General features: G+C 31.9%; 1 protein-coding gene across 7 annotated transcripts in view; it reads right to left on the bottom strand.

Moving 5' to 3' along the window:
* The window catches only part of LOC106458278 (kinesin light chain-like), a 93047-nt gene that overhangs the window by 10049 nt on the left and 66809 nt on the right, over positions 1–16189 (bottom strand). For 6 of the 7 annotated variants that reach the window (XM_022384436.1, XM_022384437.1, XM_022384439.1 and 3 more), the window contains one exon: positions 12095–14743. The exons of the other annotated variant lie outside the window; for it this stretch is intronic. In XM_022384436.1, coding sequence (XP_022240144.1) covers positions 14609–14743 — 135 coding nt within the window. In that variant the 3' untranslated portion in view covers positions 12095–14608. Of the gene's footprint in view, positions 1–12094; positions 14744–16189 lie in introns of those variants that run through there. 7 annotated transcript variants of the gene reach the window in all.

The following is a 16189-nucleotide window of genomic DNA, read 5'->3' on the forward strand; positions in this document are numbered from 1 at the left end:
AAAAAAGTTTAAGTAGCATTAAAATGGATCTTTGATTAAACTCTATTATGCTGTAGCTGAAATTTTCTGAAGGCTACTTTTCTCATTTAATTCAGACAGTTTTAATGAGGTGAGCACCCTCTAACATTAAAGATGAATAACTCGTCTGCAGTAATCCACGCGAAATGTTATATCACTATCACCGGCGTATAAAATCAGTCTACGTTATTCAAGCTTGCAATTACAATGTGTTTAGCATGCTTGAAAACCGATTTATACGTCTATAAAAGGAGAAGCAGAAACTGTTATTAACGACGCTCGAATCGATTATTTCTATGAAATGTATGCAAAAATAATTGCAAACAAAAGTTGATTTTTTTAAGAAGTATTACAAGAATCTTGAAAATGATCTAAATTTCATGAACAAGTTGAACATCTTGATTTGACTAAATCTTAACACTAAGTTTTAGATAAATGCTCACAGTATCTAATATATTATCTCTACCTTCAAATGTCATGTAAATTTGCATAGTTTCCATTCATGTTTTTTCACATTAAGTTTTATAAACCTAACTTATAATCTGTCATACATAACACATCAATTTTAAAGCGAAGTTGTACAAATGTCACAAGGATTTATAACAAAGCAATCTATAACAGGAACAGAAACATCACTGCAACAATTATAAACATGTTTAATCAAACGTTTTGGAATCTATAAATTCCATCATTAAAAATCTGTAAAAATATACACAGTGAAAATTATACAGAAAATCTATGAAATTTTTTCTGCAAATTGTAAGCGTATTAAGATCGTAAGTACATCAAAAACGCCTTCAAACAATCTTTTATTAAATTTCCTAAACAGAGCTTACCATTCATTTAGATTTTGTTTCGTTGAATTTCTTGCAAAGATACTCGAGGGATACCTGCGTTAGCCGTCTCTAATTCAGAAGTGCTAGAGGAAAGACAGCTAGTCAACGCCATCCACCGCCAACTCTTGAGTTACTCTATACCAAATAATAGTGAGATTGACCGTAACATTATTAACGCCCCCACGGCAGAAAGGGTGAGCATGTTCAGTGACAGGTTTCCAGTCGAGTGCCCTAACCATTAAGCCATGCCAGGCCATCATTCATTTTTTTTCAAAAACATTGTTATCCCTGCATTTTCTGGAAGCTAACTATAGTGCCAAAGAATATATGCCTGTTAAGAAACCTTGCACATCTCAAATTCCAAAGCATTCATATAAGAACTCAACTTCAGAAATCAATTAAGTCTTTTTATTAGTCATGATTTTCCAACCGTCCTTGAGATTTTGAAACATGTTTCAAACTAAGAACCTTCTGTTTACTTCCCCGCATTTATGATTCGTCTACTAACAAATTTGTGGCGAATTTAAGACCACCTATATTGCCAAAAACCTTACGCCATTTACAAATATGTGGCGCTGTAAACAAGGTTTTCGAGCAAAAATGAAACTTTTAAATCATCGTGCTTCTACTCTCTGTATAGACAGTGAAAACACCAATCACTCTACTTTTGTATATAATTTCAAAACTATAACTTTATGTTCCTCCAAACATGATATAATCACAAAAGAAAACTTACTGATTGAACACTCAAACTCAAACAAAAACCTTTCAACTATTTATATTTTAAATAAATTATTATTATTATTACCTTTCACACAAAAATATAATTAAATTTCAGTACTTCTTTTTCTTTCATAATTTATTTCATTTTTGATGTACTTTAATTCTCAATACGCTTCCAATTGGCATGAAAAGTGTTTTTGCACACGTTTTGTGTCTCGACTCTAATGTAAAAGTTTTTACTGATGACTGATAGTGGAACTTGTAGATTTCAAAATATTTGATTAGATATGTTTACAATTATTGCTGTCGTGCTTCTATTTTTAACTAAACTTCGGTTTTCACTTAGTAAATCTGTAACAAGAAACAAATTTGAGCCCCCCCCCAGTGGCACAGCTGTGAATCCAGCACGCTAGAATGCGGGTTTCGATACCCGTGGTGGACAGAGCACAGATAGCCCATTATGTAGCTTTGTGCTTAATCACAAACAAACACCTACACTAATTTCTATTTTGTTGAACTCTTTATCTTAAGCATGGGCAAAAAAAACATATCAATGTGACGTAAAATAGATGGCGACTCATTTCAGGATGTAGCCTCACAAGTCTTTTTCACATATACATTCACAGCTAAAAAAAAAGAAAACAAGCAAATTGTAAATATTTGGAGCATGGCACACTAACCCGTGAAACTTTTTTAACATGAACTATATTAAAAGCTTGCTAGTAAATGTTTCCCTGCATGGCCAGGTGGTTAGGGCGCTCGACTCACAATCTAATGGCCGAGGGTTCGAATCCCCGTCCAATCAAACATGCTCGCCCTTTCAGCCGTGTAGGTGTTATAATGTGACGGTCAACCCCACTATTCCCTGCATTTAAAATTACTGAAATTAAAAGTAGATGAGAGATTATTTGAAATCTGATAACTAATATAACTCGTTACTGTAAGGTGTGCCAACTATCTGGGAGTAGAGCTCCGCAATTTCTCAGATAGATATTCAAATTGTTTGTTTATTTTGAATTTCGCGCAAACCTACACGAGGGTTACCTACGCTAGCCGTCCCTAATTTAGCAGAGAAAGACTAGAGGGAAGACAGCTAGTCATCACCTCCAAATCTTGGGCTACTCTTTTTACCAAAGAATAGTGGGATTGATCGTAACATTATAATGCCCCCACGGCTGAAAGGGCGACCATGTTTGGTGTGGCGGGGATTCGAACCTGTAGTAAAATACAAATAAGCTGTTACCCGAACTATTATTTAAAAAAGTTAGTAACTACTAGCCACACCCTGCAGATTTCTGGAATGTAATATTGTACAAATACTTCTGGAAACGACCGAATATATGCCTCCATTTTTCCCAATTGAACCAGCTTCAGAGAAATTAAAGATTATTTTTTATAATAACGAATGATATAATGCAGAGCTCAAAGTTACAAAATATGTAAATTTTATATTGCATTGACTTTTTTACGTTTATTGTACTAAACGCTTCTATAATACATCAAAGGCTTTTACCTTTCAAGTTTCTGTTATCGTTTTTAATTTAGTGTAATCTTATACAAATGGCTATCTGGGCCGTGTCCGTCGCGAGGATTGAACCTCGAGTTCTAAAGTTATAAGCCCCCACAAAACTTACCGTTGAGTCAGCTGGGGACTGAAATGTTTACCACAATGTTTCTACATAAATGAATTTAAGTCTGATTTCCTTCCGTGAGAGGTTTTAACTGTTTCTTCTGATGAACCAAAACATCCAGTTCATAAACATTTGCCCCCCAGTGGCACAGCGGTATATCTGCGGACTTACAACGCTAGAATCCGGGTTTCGATACCCGTGGAGGGCAGAGCACAGATAGCCCATTGTGTAGCTTTGTGCTTAATTACAAACATACAAACAAATATCGTAAACATTTATTTTTACATATCCATTACAGAAGCCCCCCAGTGGCACAGCGGCATGTCTGCAGACTTACAACGCTAGAATCCGGGTTTCGATACCCATGGTGGGCAGAGCACAGCTAGTCCATTGTGTATCTTTATGCTTAATTACAAACAAACAAACCATTACAGAAGAAATTCCAGTTATGCATCGATTAAAGTTGACTTTTTATTAGTTACACATACACATTACAGTGCACCAAAGAATTTCAAATTGTCTTATAAGCATTTTCCCTACGATTATACACCTACATGATACATAAAAGTCGATGAAGAATTACTTATTTTATCTTTGACATTTACGAAAAAAACAAAACAATAATCTTGCACATTGAGAATATTCATAAAACTACAATCTAATTAAATCCAAATTAAAACACAAACCAGTAGGTTACGCAATTAAAAATACTTCCCTCGCTGTGTAATTATAAGAGAACTTATTAGACAGGTCGCAGAAAGTTACTAAAAAGCTTTAAAACTTTTCTTAATAATTTAAATTTGTAAAGCTAACAGAGAGTAATAACTAAACTTATTGATAATTAATGCTTTGATATCGGTGGCCTCGTGGTTAGGAGGATCGATTCGCAACCTGCGCGATCGAAACCCGTCGCGGAATATGATCGCCCTTTCAGCCATTGGGACGTTATAGTGTAACAGACAAATCCACTATTCGTTGGTAAAAAGTAGCTAAGAGTTCGTTTGACTAGCTAACTTCCCTCTAGCGACGGGTAGCCTTCAAGTAGCTTTGCGTGAAATTCAACAAACGTATTTTATATCGGTATATTTTTGTCCCATCCCCTCTTAATGTCACCCACTTCTGTTTTTCAATCCTGCAGTACGGTTACGGTTTGAAAAGTTTATCAAACTGACTATGACAATACTGTACATTGCCGTAGGAAGCAATTTTGAAGTGGGCAGACCATTACCGTTCCTAGTAGGGTCTGGGGGCATGCTCCCCAGACATATTTTGAAAATTGAATGCTATGACATTACATCTTGATCCATTTTAAATACAAATACTGCATACACACAATGCAATATATTGAATTGACAGAAACATGTTTTAATACATACATTGTAGCTATACATGCCATGGGCTGACCGCTTCCTACGGTCCTGCTGTACAAATAGATAGGAATTATGTGTTACTTAATCGCTTAGCCACGTTCGGGATAATATAAATTAAAAAAGTAGACTGTAGCATATCGCTTTCAATGAGAATTCTCGTTTGTTTGTTTTCTGAAACATACGAATTTTGAGTTGAGTTTTTATATCGTTAACAATTAATAAAGAAATGTATAAAAATGGAACAGTTTTAGGGCTTACAAAAGGAATTGCCAAGAAACTGTACACAAGAATTCTTCAAAGTCAAACGAACAGCATAAAACTAGAGATACTTTTTAGATAAATAGCAAAATCATAAACTGGAGATAAATTTAGTTTCCTCTCTCACACGTACATTTCCACTACTCAAAAACCTCGTTGGCCTTTATAAATTATAACCATAAAATTATTTCTAATTCCCACTTGTGCTTTTCACGTCCACACATAACCCATAGATATGAAATTGTCCGTCAGATTTATAAACACACATCAAAACGTACCATTGTTGTTTTGGACTCTAAACGAATGTTCTGTTGCACAGCTTACTTGGTAAGGCACTAAATCGACACTATTTAGAAATAATTTATGTAAAATAAAAACGTTTTAGGAGCACTTGGTGTATACATTTGCCCAAAATATTGACTTCAATAATATTGATATACAGGATTGAATTATTGTATCACTTAATATTGCATGTACAAGATTTGTAATTTGAAGCTTTGTTGCGTAATTGAGCGTATTCTTCCCTTATAATTAGAAGTTTAAAGAAATAAATATGTGATCATTTACATACCAATGCAAGATATTCTTATGTACTGTGTATATATATATATATATACACATATTTAAAACTGGTTATTAACTAAATTATAGGTTATAAATGTTTCATTTTTATAATGATAATTGCAGATAAACTTTTAAAGGTTTATATAAACAGAGGACCTACATAAAACTCGTTGTATTCTTCTTACAAATAAACATTCCGGACAAACTTTTAATAGTTCATCTAATAAAGACTTACAAGAAACTGACTGTATTTTTCTTTCCTACAAAGATCGAACGTGACCTAGCTGATAGCATACCAGAAAGTACATCGGAAGGTCAAAGATTCGAAAAGCAACGTCACTGAACACGCGCTGCACTTTCAGATGTGGAAGCATTTTAACTGATAGTTAATCCTTCTTTTCGGTTGGAATTAACTATATAGGCGGCGGGTGGAGCTGCTTGGTTGCCTTCCCTCTGGTCAGCAATTTCAAATCAGGAATGGTTAAAATTGAACTTTAAGATGTCTCTGACCTGACCGTTTAGTCCAGTACGTTCCATAACAGGCATTCCAGATAAACCTTTAAAATTGTTTTATAAACACAGTACCTACATGAAATCGGTTTTATTACTGCCCAAACAAATATTCCAGATAAACTTTTAAAAGCCTATATATAAATATGTATGTAATCTACAATAAAATGATTGAATTTTTTTAATCAATCATAGATGTGCCATTACCAGCTTATATAAAATGGAGGATATAACAAAATATATCCGTATTCTTATTTCCAAACAAACCTTTCGGTTTACATAAAATATGACCTTCAGTAAACTGGTTGTATTCTTCTTTCCAAGGAAGGCCGTGGTGGCCTAGTTGTTAGCGTACCAGACGGTTCAAAGTTCAGCCGCAGTACGTCGCTGAACACGCTCCACACCTTCACATGTGGAAGCATTATACCTGTGACAGTTAATCTTTCAACTAACTGTAGTTGTACATATGGCGGATGTGGCTGACTGTTTACCCTTCCTTGTGATCAGCAGTTTGAAATTAAGGATGGTTATGCTTGAACCTTAGGGATATTATATAAACACAGGTTTGTTTACTGAATATGCGTAAAGCTACTCGATGGCTATCTGCGCTGTCACTAACTTTGAATTGATAGACTGGAGCAGCGGTTCCCAAAATGTTTTCTATATGACTACATTTTAAGACGTAAAAATTTACGCGACCCCAGACAGTATCCAAAACAACATAGCAACACATTCACAAGGCGCTTTTCACGGCTTTTTAATTCAGAACAAAAGTAGGCCTAATTGTAATAATCTTTTCGCACCTCACATGGGGTCACGACCCACAGTTTCGGAGCTGCTGAACTAGAGGGTATGCAGCTAGTCAACACCACCCACTGCCAACTCTTGGTAATCCCTTACCAACAGATAGTGAAAATGACCGTTACATTATAACGCCCCATCGGCTAAAAGGGGGGCGAGCATGTTTAATGAGGGAATTCGATCCCGCGACAAGCCGATTGTGAGTGAGTAGAGTGCTCTAATCACTAAACATATAAACGCACTAACTATAAGAAACTGTTTGCATTTTTCTTTCCTAACAGATGAACCTTAAAAATGTATATAAACAGAAGACGTATAGCAAATCGGCTGTATTCTCCTTAACAAACAAGTGCTCCAAACAAACTTTTAAAGGCTTATATAAGCAGATAACCTACAGCAGGACTGTCCAGTGGGAATGCCGGGACATATAACTATTAACTGTATGTTTGGAGCTACGTAATAAATAATGCATCTTCCAACTGGTGGATCTGTGATTTGGCTAAAAGGAGAGGCACTCAACAAATGTTTTTGTCGTTACGTGGCGATTTAACATCTCTTCCCATACATTTTCTTGATAAATCAACAATATTCACGACTGAATTAAAAAAATAATAATAATACACATTAATTTTACAATTAATAAATTAAATGCGAAACTGCTTATCTTAATTTTTTTTAATGAGCTAGTATCAGCATCATAATAAGTATATCTGACATAGTGTTAAATTCATAATTGTTCAGGTGGCGTTTAAATTACTCTAAAATGACAAATTCCTGTTTATTTTTGGTTATACGCATATGACCCGAGTACACAAAATACGACTATGATGAAATGTATAAAATAAAATTTCCATACTAACTGTTACTCGCATCTTTTAATTTTTTTAAATAATAATAGTTAATGCTTTGAAATGTGAAATAAATGATGATTTTTCTTAAATTTTAACTAAATGATATTTGTAATGCTTGGAGGCCGCCTGCTAGATAGCCATAACCCAACGGGAAAGTATGTATAATCTGTATTATTTCTAAATGTAGTGAAATCTTCAACAGCGTGTATATATAGAGAGAATCTACAGAAAACTAGCTTTATTCGTCTTTTCATACAATTATTCCAGATGAACTATTCAAAGCATAAAGTGATAGCAACTAAAACTAATTGACTCTTCTTTCCAAGCAAATATACCACTCACACCTTTTGAACTAAATGTATTTCCGCAGGGTCCCCGAAAGTATTCTGTTTCAAGATTAAATAAAACCAAAGTTACGAGTAACAAATATTTTTATTTATTTCTTCTGAAGTTCATATGTCATGTTGTGTTGTAGCCTACAGTGAGAATAATTTTTCTAGTGATTCTTGGCATGCGCACGTTTTAATGATGTCACGACAGTACAAATTGCAACGTTAAGCGTCCCTTATATGATGTCATATTAGTGTCTAATAACTGACTGACAGACAACACACTACTGTGTAGTGGTGCGAGTGGTTAAAACACGTGACCTCTGCAGGCGGCCTTCGATCCCCGTTCGGGGAAATAATATACAAATAAGAAACTGATCGTATACTTCTTTCTCAATATACTTCAAACAAACCATTAAAACTTATATTAACAAAGCACCTACATGAAACTGATCGTATACTTCTTTCCAAACAAGTATTTCAAATACACATTTTAAAAGCTCATAGAAACAAAAGCTAAGCCGCCGAGATAACGTTGCTCGAAAAATCGGTTCTCATGCAACGTGAACTAACATACTTCGTACTACTACAGTATATCGAAATTCTAAACCAAGGATCTTTTTGATATAAGAACATTTAAGTATTCGTTGGTAGCAGTATGTCTAGATACATGTTTTACGCTGAAACTGCAACAGCAAGCAAGATCTTTTGATTGCACAAAGTTATACAATCTGTGCTGTGCCCATCATGGGTATTGAAACCATGTATTTTTTTAGCGTAAAAAGCCTTCCAACTTACTGGGAGCCAAGCAGGGTTAACTCTAATACTAACAATTAGGTTTCAGAATAAGGCGTTAAATATTCCGTAAATGTTCATAGCAAAAAATACATAGATGACAATTGTTCTGACATTTTAAAAATTAATATAACGTATGGGGAAATGAAAAGCATATTGACTTAAAAAAAAAAACTTTCTGAAATAAGAAGGCAAAACAATTTAATTTTTGGATTCTTGTAGAGAATCTTAACTCTTAAAATTTTTAACTCTTTATTGCACATATTATGAAAATACGGTGGAAAGAAACGTTTTATTTGAATTTCATATGTATTGTTTATTATTATTAAGCACAAAGCTACACAAAGGGCTATCTGTGCTCTTCCCACCACGGGTATCGAAACCCGGTTACTAGCGGTATAAGTCCGCAGACATACCGCTGTGCCACTGGGGGCCTCATATGTATATAGGTCTATACTGCGCAAAACAAAACTTTTTTTGTGAAATACAATTTGGCAAGTTATAAATGAATACGTTATCCAAAGACAGATTTGTTACCATAATAATGTGTAATAGGTTAAAACGAGTTATAAATGAATACGTTATCCAAAGACAGATTTGTTACCATTATAATGTGTAATAGGTTAAAACAAGTTATAAATGAATACGTTATCCAAAGACAGATTTGTTACCATTATAATGTGTAATAAGTTAAAACGTTAAGCACACGATAAAAAGAAATGTTTAAAACCTTATAAAGTACTGGAACTTACGCTGTCACCCAAGGTAATTCTACGGCAGAAGTCTATGCGATTCATCTACTAATATTTTATTCACTATTCAATTAACTAGAACTTGTGAATTTGAACGAATGTTAATAGTAACTGAATAGTTACATATTCTAATGTTTGAACTAATACCACTTTTAGGTACAAGGAGTGTAATCAGTCAACTATATCAACAGCTAATTTAATGAATTCAAAGTACTTTTAATTTTCGTAAGTACATCTCTTTGTTCACAAGCTCAAAACTACATAATGGACTATCTGTGTTAAGCCCATCGCGGTTCTCGAAACCTTGTTTTCAAGCGTGATAAGCCATCAGACTTACAGCCGAGCCACTAGGGGTCAAAACAATACACCAAAATACACACGATACCACAAAATAGTTGACCAGTCAATAATTACCACCTTCCTTTACAAAAGGCTTTCTTTCAGTCAGTTTTTTATGTATTAATTGTAAGTTGCCGATTAATTAAAATTATATGTTCTGTGTGTACACACAAAATATTTCAAATGTATAGAGACCGAAAACAGTTATGTTGATTTTCAAATTTAAAGGGTTTGTTTTGTTTTTAAGCACAAAGCTACACAACGAGTTATCTGTGCTATGCCCACCATGGGCTTTCTATGGTATTTCAATAAAGTATTCAAACATTAGGGTCAAAAATAGTGTGACATACAAACGGTAAACAAATAAAACTAAGCTACACACTACATTGATGCAATGGTCAATTGTAATGTAGTAAAAAATGAAAAAGAAGTACCTATAGATGTAGGACTCACTCACAAGTAAAGATACAGTGTCGACCTCTATGTGCAGGCTTAACATGCGACTTGTTAAATGAATGAATAAAAACAATAATTATTTCTGTACTTAACATATTTTAGGTGTATATAGAATTTTCGACGAGCCAGAAGAGAGAGTATATTTACCTAAGCCATACATTACAGCGTTATCAGGCAGGTGGTAGCACTGCCTGTGTAGGGATAACTAGTGTTCATCGAAATGGTACTTTAAATATCTCCTTAATACGTCATCAGAACTTTACAGTGCTATACAGCGTTTCCTTTTATAACAATATATATATGTAATGACTGAGCTACAAGTTCTGGGAACGTCTGTAAATATCATAGCAAATGTTTGAATTTCTTGTTCTTCTTTCTTCAGCTTCTTTTTTATTGCATGATAAATCAAAAACCAAAACAATGGTGTCCATCAATTTCACCAAGGTGACCTAGTTGCAAACGGAGTGTCCGCTTTTATAAGTATTATTAATAACTAGTAATTAAAAAAATCATAATTCTAGTGTAAACGATGTTATCATCACCCCTTGAAGTTAACTTTCTTACAGGAATTTGAACAGGGTGAAACAGGAATTACCAACAAATAATAAACAATAAATATTACACTTGGAACCTCATTGTATTTAGAACTTGATTATACATACACAACATTCCTATGTCTAATGAAATACTTCATTAAAAAACAAGCAAACAAATAAAGAAAAAACTTTTCAAAAAAGGAAGTAAATGTAGGGATAATAAGATGAAAGGAAAACATGATAATAGGGATGGCATTTGCATCATTCCTACATAATAACACAGGAAACAATTAACATATAGCAATCTTACTATAATGGACGTACCGTGTATGTCAGTATCTATATATGTAACCAAAACTCCTGCGCCATCTATTCAATGGCACCACAAATAAAAATCCATAAAAAAATTTCACACTTTGGGTATTCAAGATTCAGACAATTAGAAAAATAACTGTGGTATGTGCAACAACCATTTCTTTATAATAGAACACAATATTAAATATAAGTACTTTCCTCACAACAAGAACACGAGTTTCACTAGGACTGTACCTATAGGTTTGTTTATATTTTTATTGGTGTAATTTTTTAATGTAGTACTGAGAAAATGATGTTCTTAAAAAAACTATTTTTTTTTCAATATATATAATATATATTTAATATATAAAAACATAACAGGTATTATAAGTAAAAGTTGTGAAAATTTTGAGCTCTGTACGTTGAATCATTTTGACGCAATGAATCCGAACACTTTCCATGTGCAGTACTTTCAGAAAAAACAACCTTTTTTTTAGAAAATGTTCACTTTTTCTAATTTTTTTTCAGTGAAGTATGAATACTACAATAGTAATTACTAGCACAAGCTGCCACACATATGGCAGCGTTTCTTCTAGTATATATAACTATTTAATCACAGTTGAGTTTATTTTATCTTCTTTTTGTTTATTAACATTCTACTATATTGTGTGCCTAAGCTATAATATAGAGATGGTGCAAATGCTATCCCTACTGTCTTGTTTGCATTGTTTTTTGAAGGACTGATAGCCATCCCTACATTTACTTCCTTTTTTTTCTTTACTTGTAGCATATTAGTAAAAAAAATTATGTACATGACTGAATGACTCAATACCTACACAGTTCTCGAAATATTACTTATAAAAATTTGAGAACAAAATCACTGGAATAAATAAAAAGGTTCTAATAAACTGTAACTATTAAAAGTTGAAACATGTCTTTAAAATTTGTATAGAACTGTATATAAAAACTGTCAGACAAAATAAAGAAACCTTTCTGTATACAGTTAAATAACATGGAGAAGACAAAGGAAATAATACAAAGGTTGGCAATTTATTGAAACAAATTTTAGTTGAAGCTGCTTTAACGTGTTACAGCAAATAACTAAATATATTACAAATAAACATCAAAGTAATTTAACAATAACGAGTTCATAAAACAACTAATGAACATTAACCAAACTGATTATGATGTAATTTCAAATATTATAGTTCAAACATTAAAAACTTTGGTAGAAAGATAAAGTGAACTGTCAAACTTTTTCTCCAAAAAAAGAAAAAAATGTAAAAAAATATGTGACAACTACAGATGTCTGTTCCACCTCTTTTTATATGTTTTATTTTAAAAATCATTTCCGACTTAAAAAAAGATAAAATAAGCTGACAAGTAGTATCAAGATTCGAGTTGAAGATGTAACTGCTTGCTTTTAATTAAAACAAATCTGGATAGGTATCAGTTTTTCTGTATATATAATTCTTTAAAGCTTTAAGATTGATAAATTTGAGAGGGGTCCACTGTAATAATTCATTAAATGATAAACATTTTGAAAAAACAAAGGATTTGTAACCAATTATATTAATCTTAGGGAAAAAATGTGGTTTTATTATCTGTAAAAAACACATTTAAAAGAAATTCCCCTCTACAGATTTAAATTTTTAAATAATTTCATTTGGATAAAATAACTTTCCATTAAGTTATGATTTTTCAAAAGTATTAAATTAGGTTAAACTGAAATAATTACTGAAAATTTTAAAAACTTTAAAAAGTATTATTTTTTCATTTGTACAGAAGCATTAGAGATTATACTTAAAAGGAATGAGGCAGCAAAAGACTCACAAAATAGTTATATAACTTTTGGGTTTTTCACACAGATAAGAGTACAAAACTAAATTTCCAAATGAGAAATAAAACGGATTCTCATTTTACATAGTAAGAACTATCTTATTAACCATACAAGTACTTCTGGTCATGGATTAAAACTATGTTTGTAAAATAACATTCTTTGTGCATTAATATAATTAATATGAAACACAAACTCGCTAATCATCAGTAAAAGTTCAATTTATTTAGAAGAATAGATTTCTGATTTAAATAGTTTCACTAACAATAAATTAAAATTACGGGAAATATAACTCAAAATTATTCCAAAGTTTTTGTTCATTTAATACCTAAATTCCCAAGTTTTGGTTCATTTAATATCCAAATTCCCAAGTTTTGGTTCATTTAATACCTAAATTCCCAAGTTTTGGTTCATTTAATACCTAAATTCCCAAGTTTTGGTTCATTTAATATCCAAATCAAGAAAATTATCATCATCTTATAATTTTGAAATAGGATAATTCACACTAACTATCAACACAAAGGGTTTCAAATGATGAAGCTAAACCTTATTTAATATATATATTGTTTACAATACTGCTTCATGATTTACTTATTCTTTTTGATCCTATGTTTTCTTAGTAGGATGAAATTATAAATTACTTAGAGTTTACAAATTCATAAAATAAAAATTAACCAAATATTTCAAACCAAGTAGAAAATGGCAGTGTAAAAAAAATATTAAAAATGTATGTTAAGATCTATCTTTGACCTCCAATAGCATATTTCATAACTAAAAAGAAGTATTAAACTATAAAAACTATTTACTGTCAATAAATGTACCTTTTCCTTTAATTATGGAAACTATAGTGTTTGTAACATCAGACACTAGAGGAAGAAGGTAATTTATATAAATATTTTGAGAAATAAAATTTTAAAATTATCCTTTCTAATAGTGATAATTTTTTATTTAGAGTATTAAAGAAAAATTATTTTACAACAACTTGTTAAAACTTGGAAACATTCTCAATAACTTATACTACACAAACAGCAAATAGATTCAACAGGAAATCATACCTACTTTTTTAACTATAAATAATGTATTGAAAAATGATCAAAATACTTGACTTAAACCTAAAATTATGTTACAGTTGTTTGAGAAATGTAAATTTTTTTGGAATATTTGGCATAATTATGTAAATGTATTTTTTATAAATAACAATAATTAGGTATTTAGTGCTGAAAATTCAATCTCTGTTATCTAATTATTAAGGTGTATTTAAAACCAACAGAAAAAATAAATCACAACTTATTTTGTATTTAAATTACCATCAATACAGTGTTATTAGTTCTGCCTTGTGTTTGAAAGTGTTTATACATGGAAGATGTTAGTATATTCATTTTTCACACCTTAATATGATTTACATTTTCCTTTCAGAAATACTATAAACATACCACAATAAAATCCTCTAATTAAAAATATTTTATTCTGTATAATTAATTGATGAGATTTTTCCTACTGTTCAAGAACTGCTTATGGGTTCTTATCTTATCTGTAAGCTCTACACATGGAACAATAAGAAATTCATAGCCTTTTCTAGTAGATACTTTCAAGTTAATACTATAAATATACAATAAATAATTCAAGAAATTCATTATGCAGAAATCTGTCCTTTATACTAACACCACAAAACCAAGTACTAGCCATGTAGTATAGTTTTTCTTGAAGGTTATGAGCGAAAACCAAATACATGGAGTAGTTTAGATTTTCGCCCTCCTCCACTGGTACTGCTCTTTGAGGACTGGCTAAGGTCAGGTAGGGGACTCGAGTTCTCAGTTCTCTGTACATGTGAAAAGGTGGCTAGCTAAACGGACAGACACAAATTATATGAAGCATCAAAGAAAATTGTTGGGTGGTACTCTCTACCTGTCCATAAACAAAGATAATAAATAAATTTAGAGAAATAAAAATAAACTAAACTAAAACACTGTTAAGACACTGCCCAGCAAACTAAACACTGCTAACACAATAGTAAAAAATAAAAATAAAATCCACTAGATAGATTTTTCAAGATAAAATTTGTTTTATTGTAAGATTTGATTTTGAGAGTAGAACAGAACAAAAATAAGTTCACTTAAAATAATTGAGATATTACTGGCCAGTGCTTTGTCCTAAAAACAAAACAGTATAACAAAATAAAATCAAAAATAACAAGGCTCACTCTTTCCTTGTTCAAACACATTACAAGAAGTTCTGAAAATGAAACAAAATTTGAAAAATAGTGCTAACAAAACAAAGCTATTTGGAAAACGTTTTCTTACGTGGCAAAGATTACTAAAGTTCCCAATACTAAGACTGTGTCAGTAACAAGGTTAGTATTGGGAACTTTAGTAAGACTGTGTCAGTAACAAGGTTAGTATTGGGAACTTTAGTAAGACTGTATCAGAAACAAGGTTAGTATTGGGGACTTTAGTAAGACTGTGTCAGAAACATGGTTAGTATTGGGAACTTTAGTAAGACTGTGTCAGTAACAAGGTTCGAAAGTTTGTAGAAGAGTTTAATAAAAGTTTAAAGGACCAGATGTTCTGCTAAGATTGGATATTTTGGCAGAACTCGAAGAAGGTTCTGAAAATGCTTATCTAGCTTTACTATAAGAATAGCATTTTCTACAATAGTAACATTTTATTGAAGTCATACTGTATTTACTCCTGGTTACAACAGGATACTTGTATGTAGCACAACAAATTTAAAGAAGATCACCCCATTAAGTTGTCATACATTTGATACTTAAAATGTTGTCAATAGATGTTATTTCATCTCCTGTACAAAATAATTGTTACTATGACAGATTACCTTGTCAACAAACCTAGTTTTACTGCTGCTTTCATGTTTTGTGTGGCAGTTGAAGGAACATTTGACCAATATCCAATTTTTTTTTCATATTTTCTTTCAATAATGTGTTTCAGACGATTTTATGGTTATCATAATTTTCTCCTACAGAAGATTCAGTATTCTCAAAATAGAAAGTCCAGAACTATTTATTTGACAAATCAAACTTGTGTTTACACCATGGGTAAATTAAAATATTTTTCATATAATGACAATAAATTTCGGATTCACACTCTCAGAAATAATAAGTACCTTATTCTGCTGTTTTTTACTGACGTATATCAGAATACATATTTGGTTTTCATTACAGGATGTGTATGTCCCACTCCTTTCACAAACTTACAGTGAAACGGTTACATTATACATCGAAATCCTTCAAGATTTCATCTTCTACAGAAATTATGAACAGGAAATAATATTA

The sequence above is a fragment of the Limulus polyphemus genome, unplaced genomic scaffold, assembly GCF_000517525.1.
Source record: "Limulus polyphemus unplaced genomic scaffold, Limulus_polyphemus-2.1.2 Scaffold438, whole genome shotgun sequence".
Classification (NCBI taxonomy): Eukaryota; Metazoa; Arthropoda; class Merostomata; order Xiphosura; family Limulidae; genus Limulus; species Limulus polyphemus.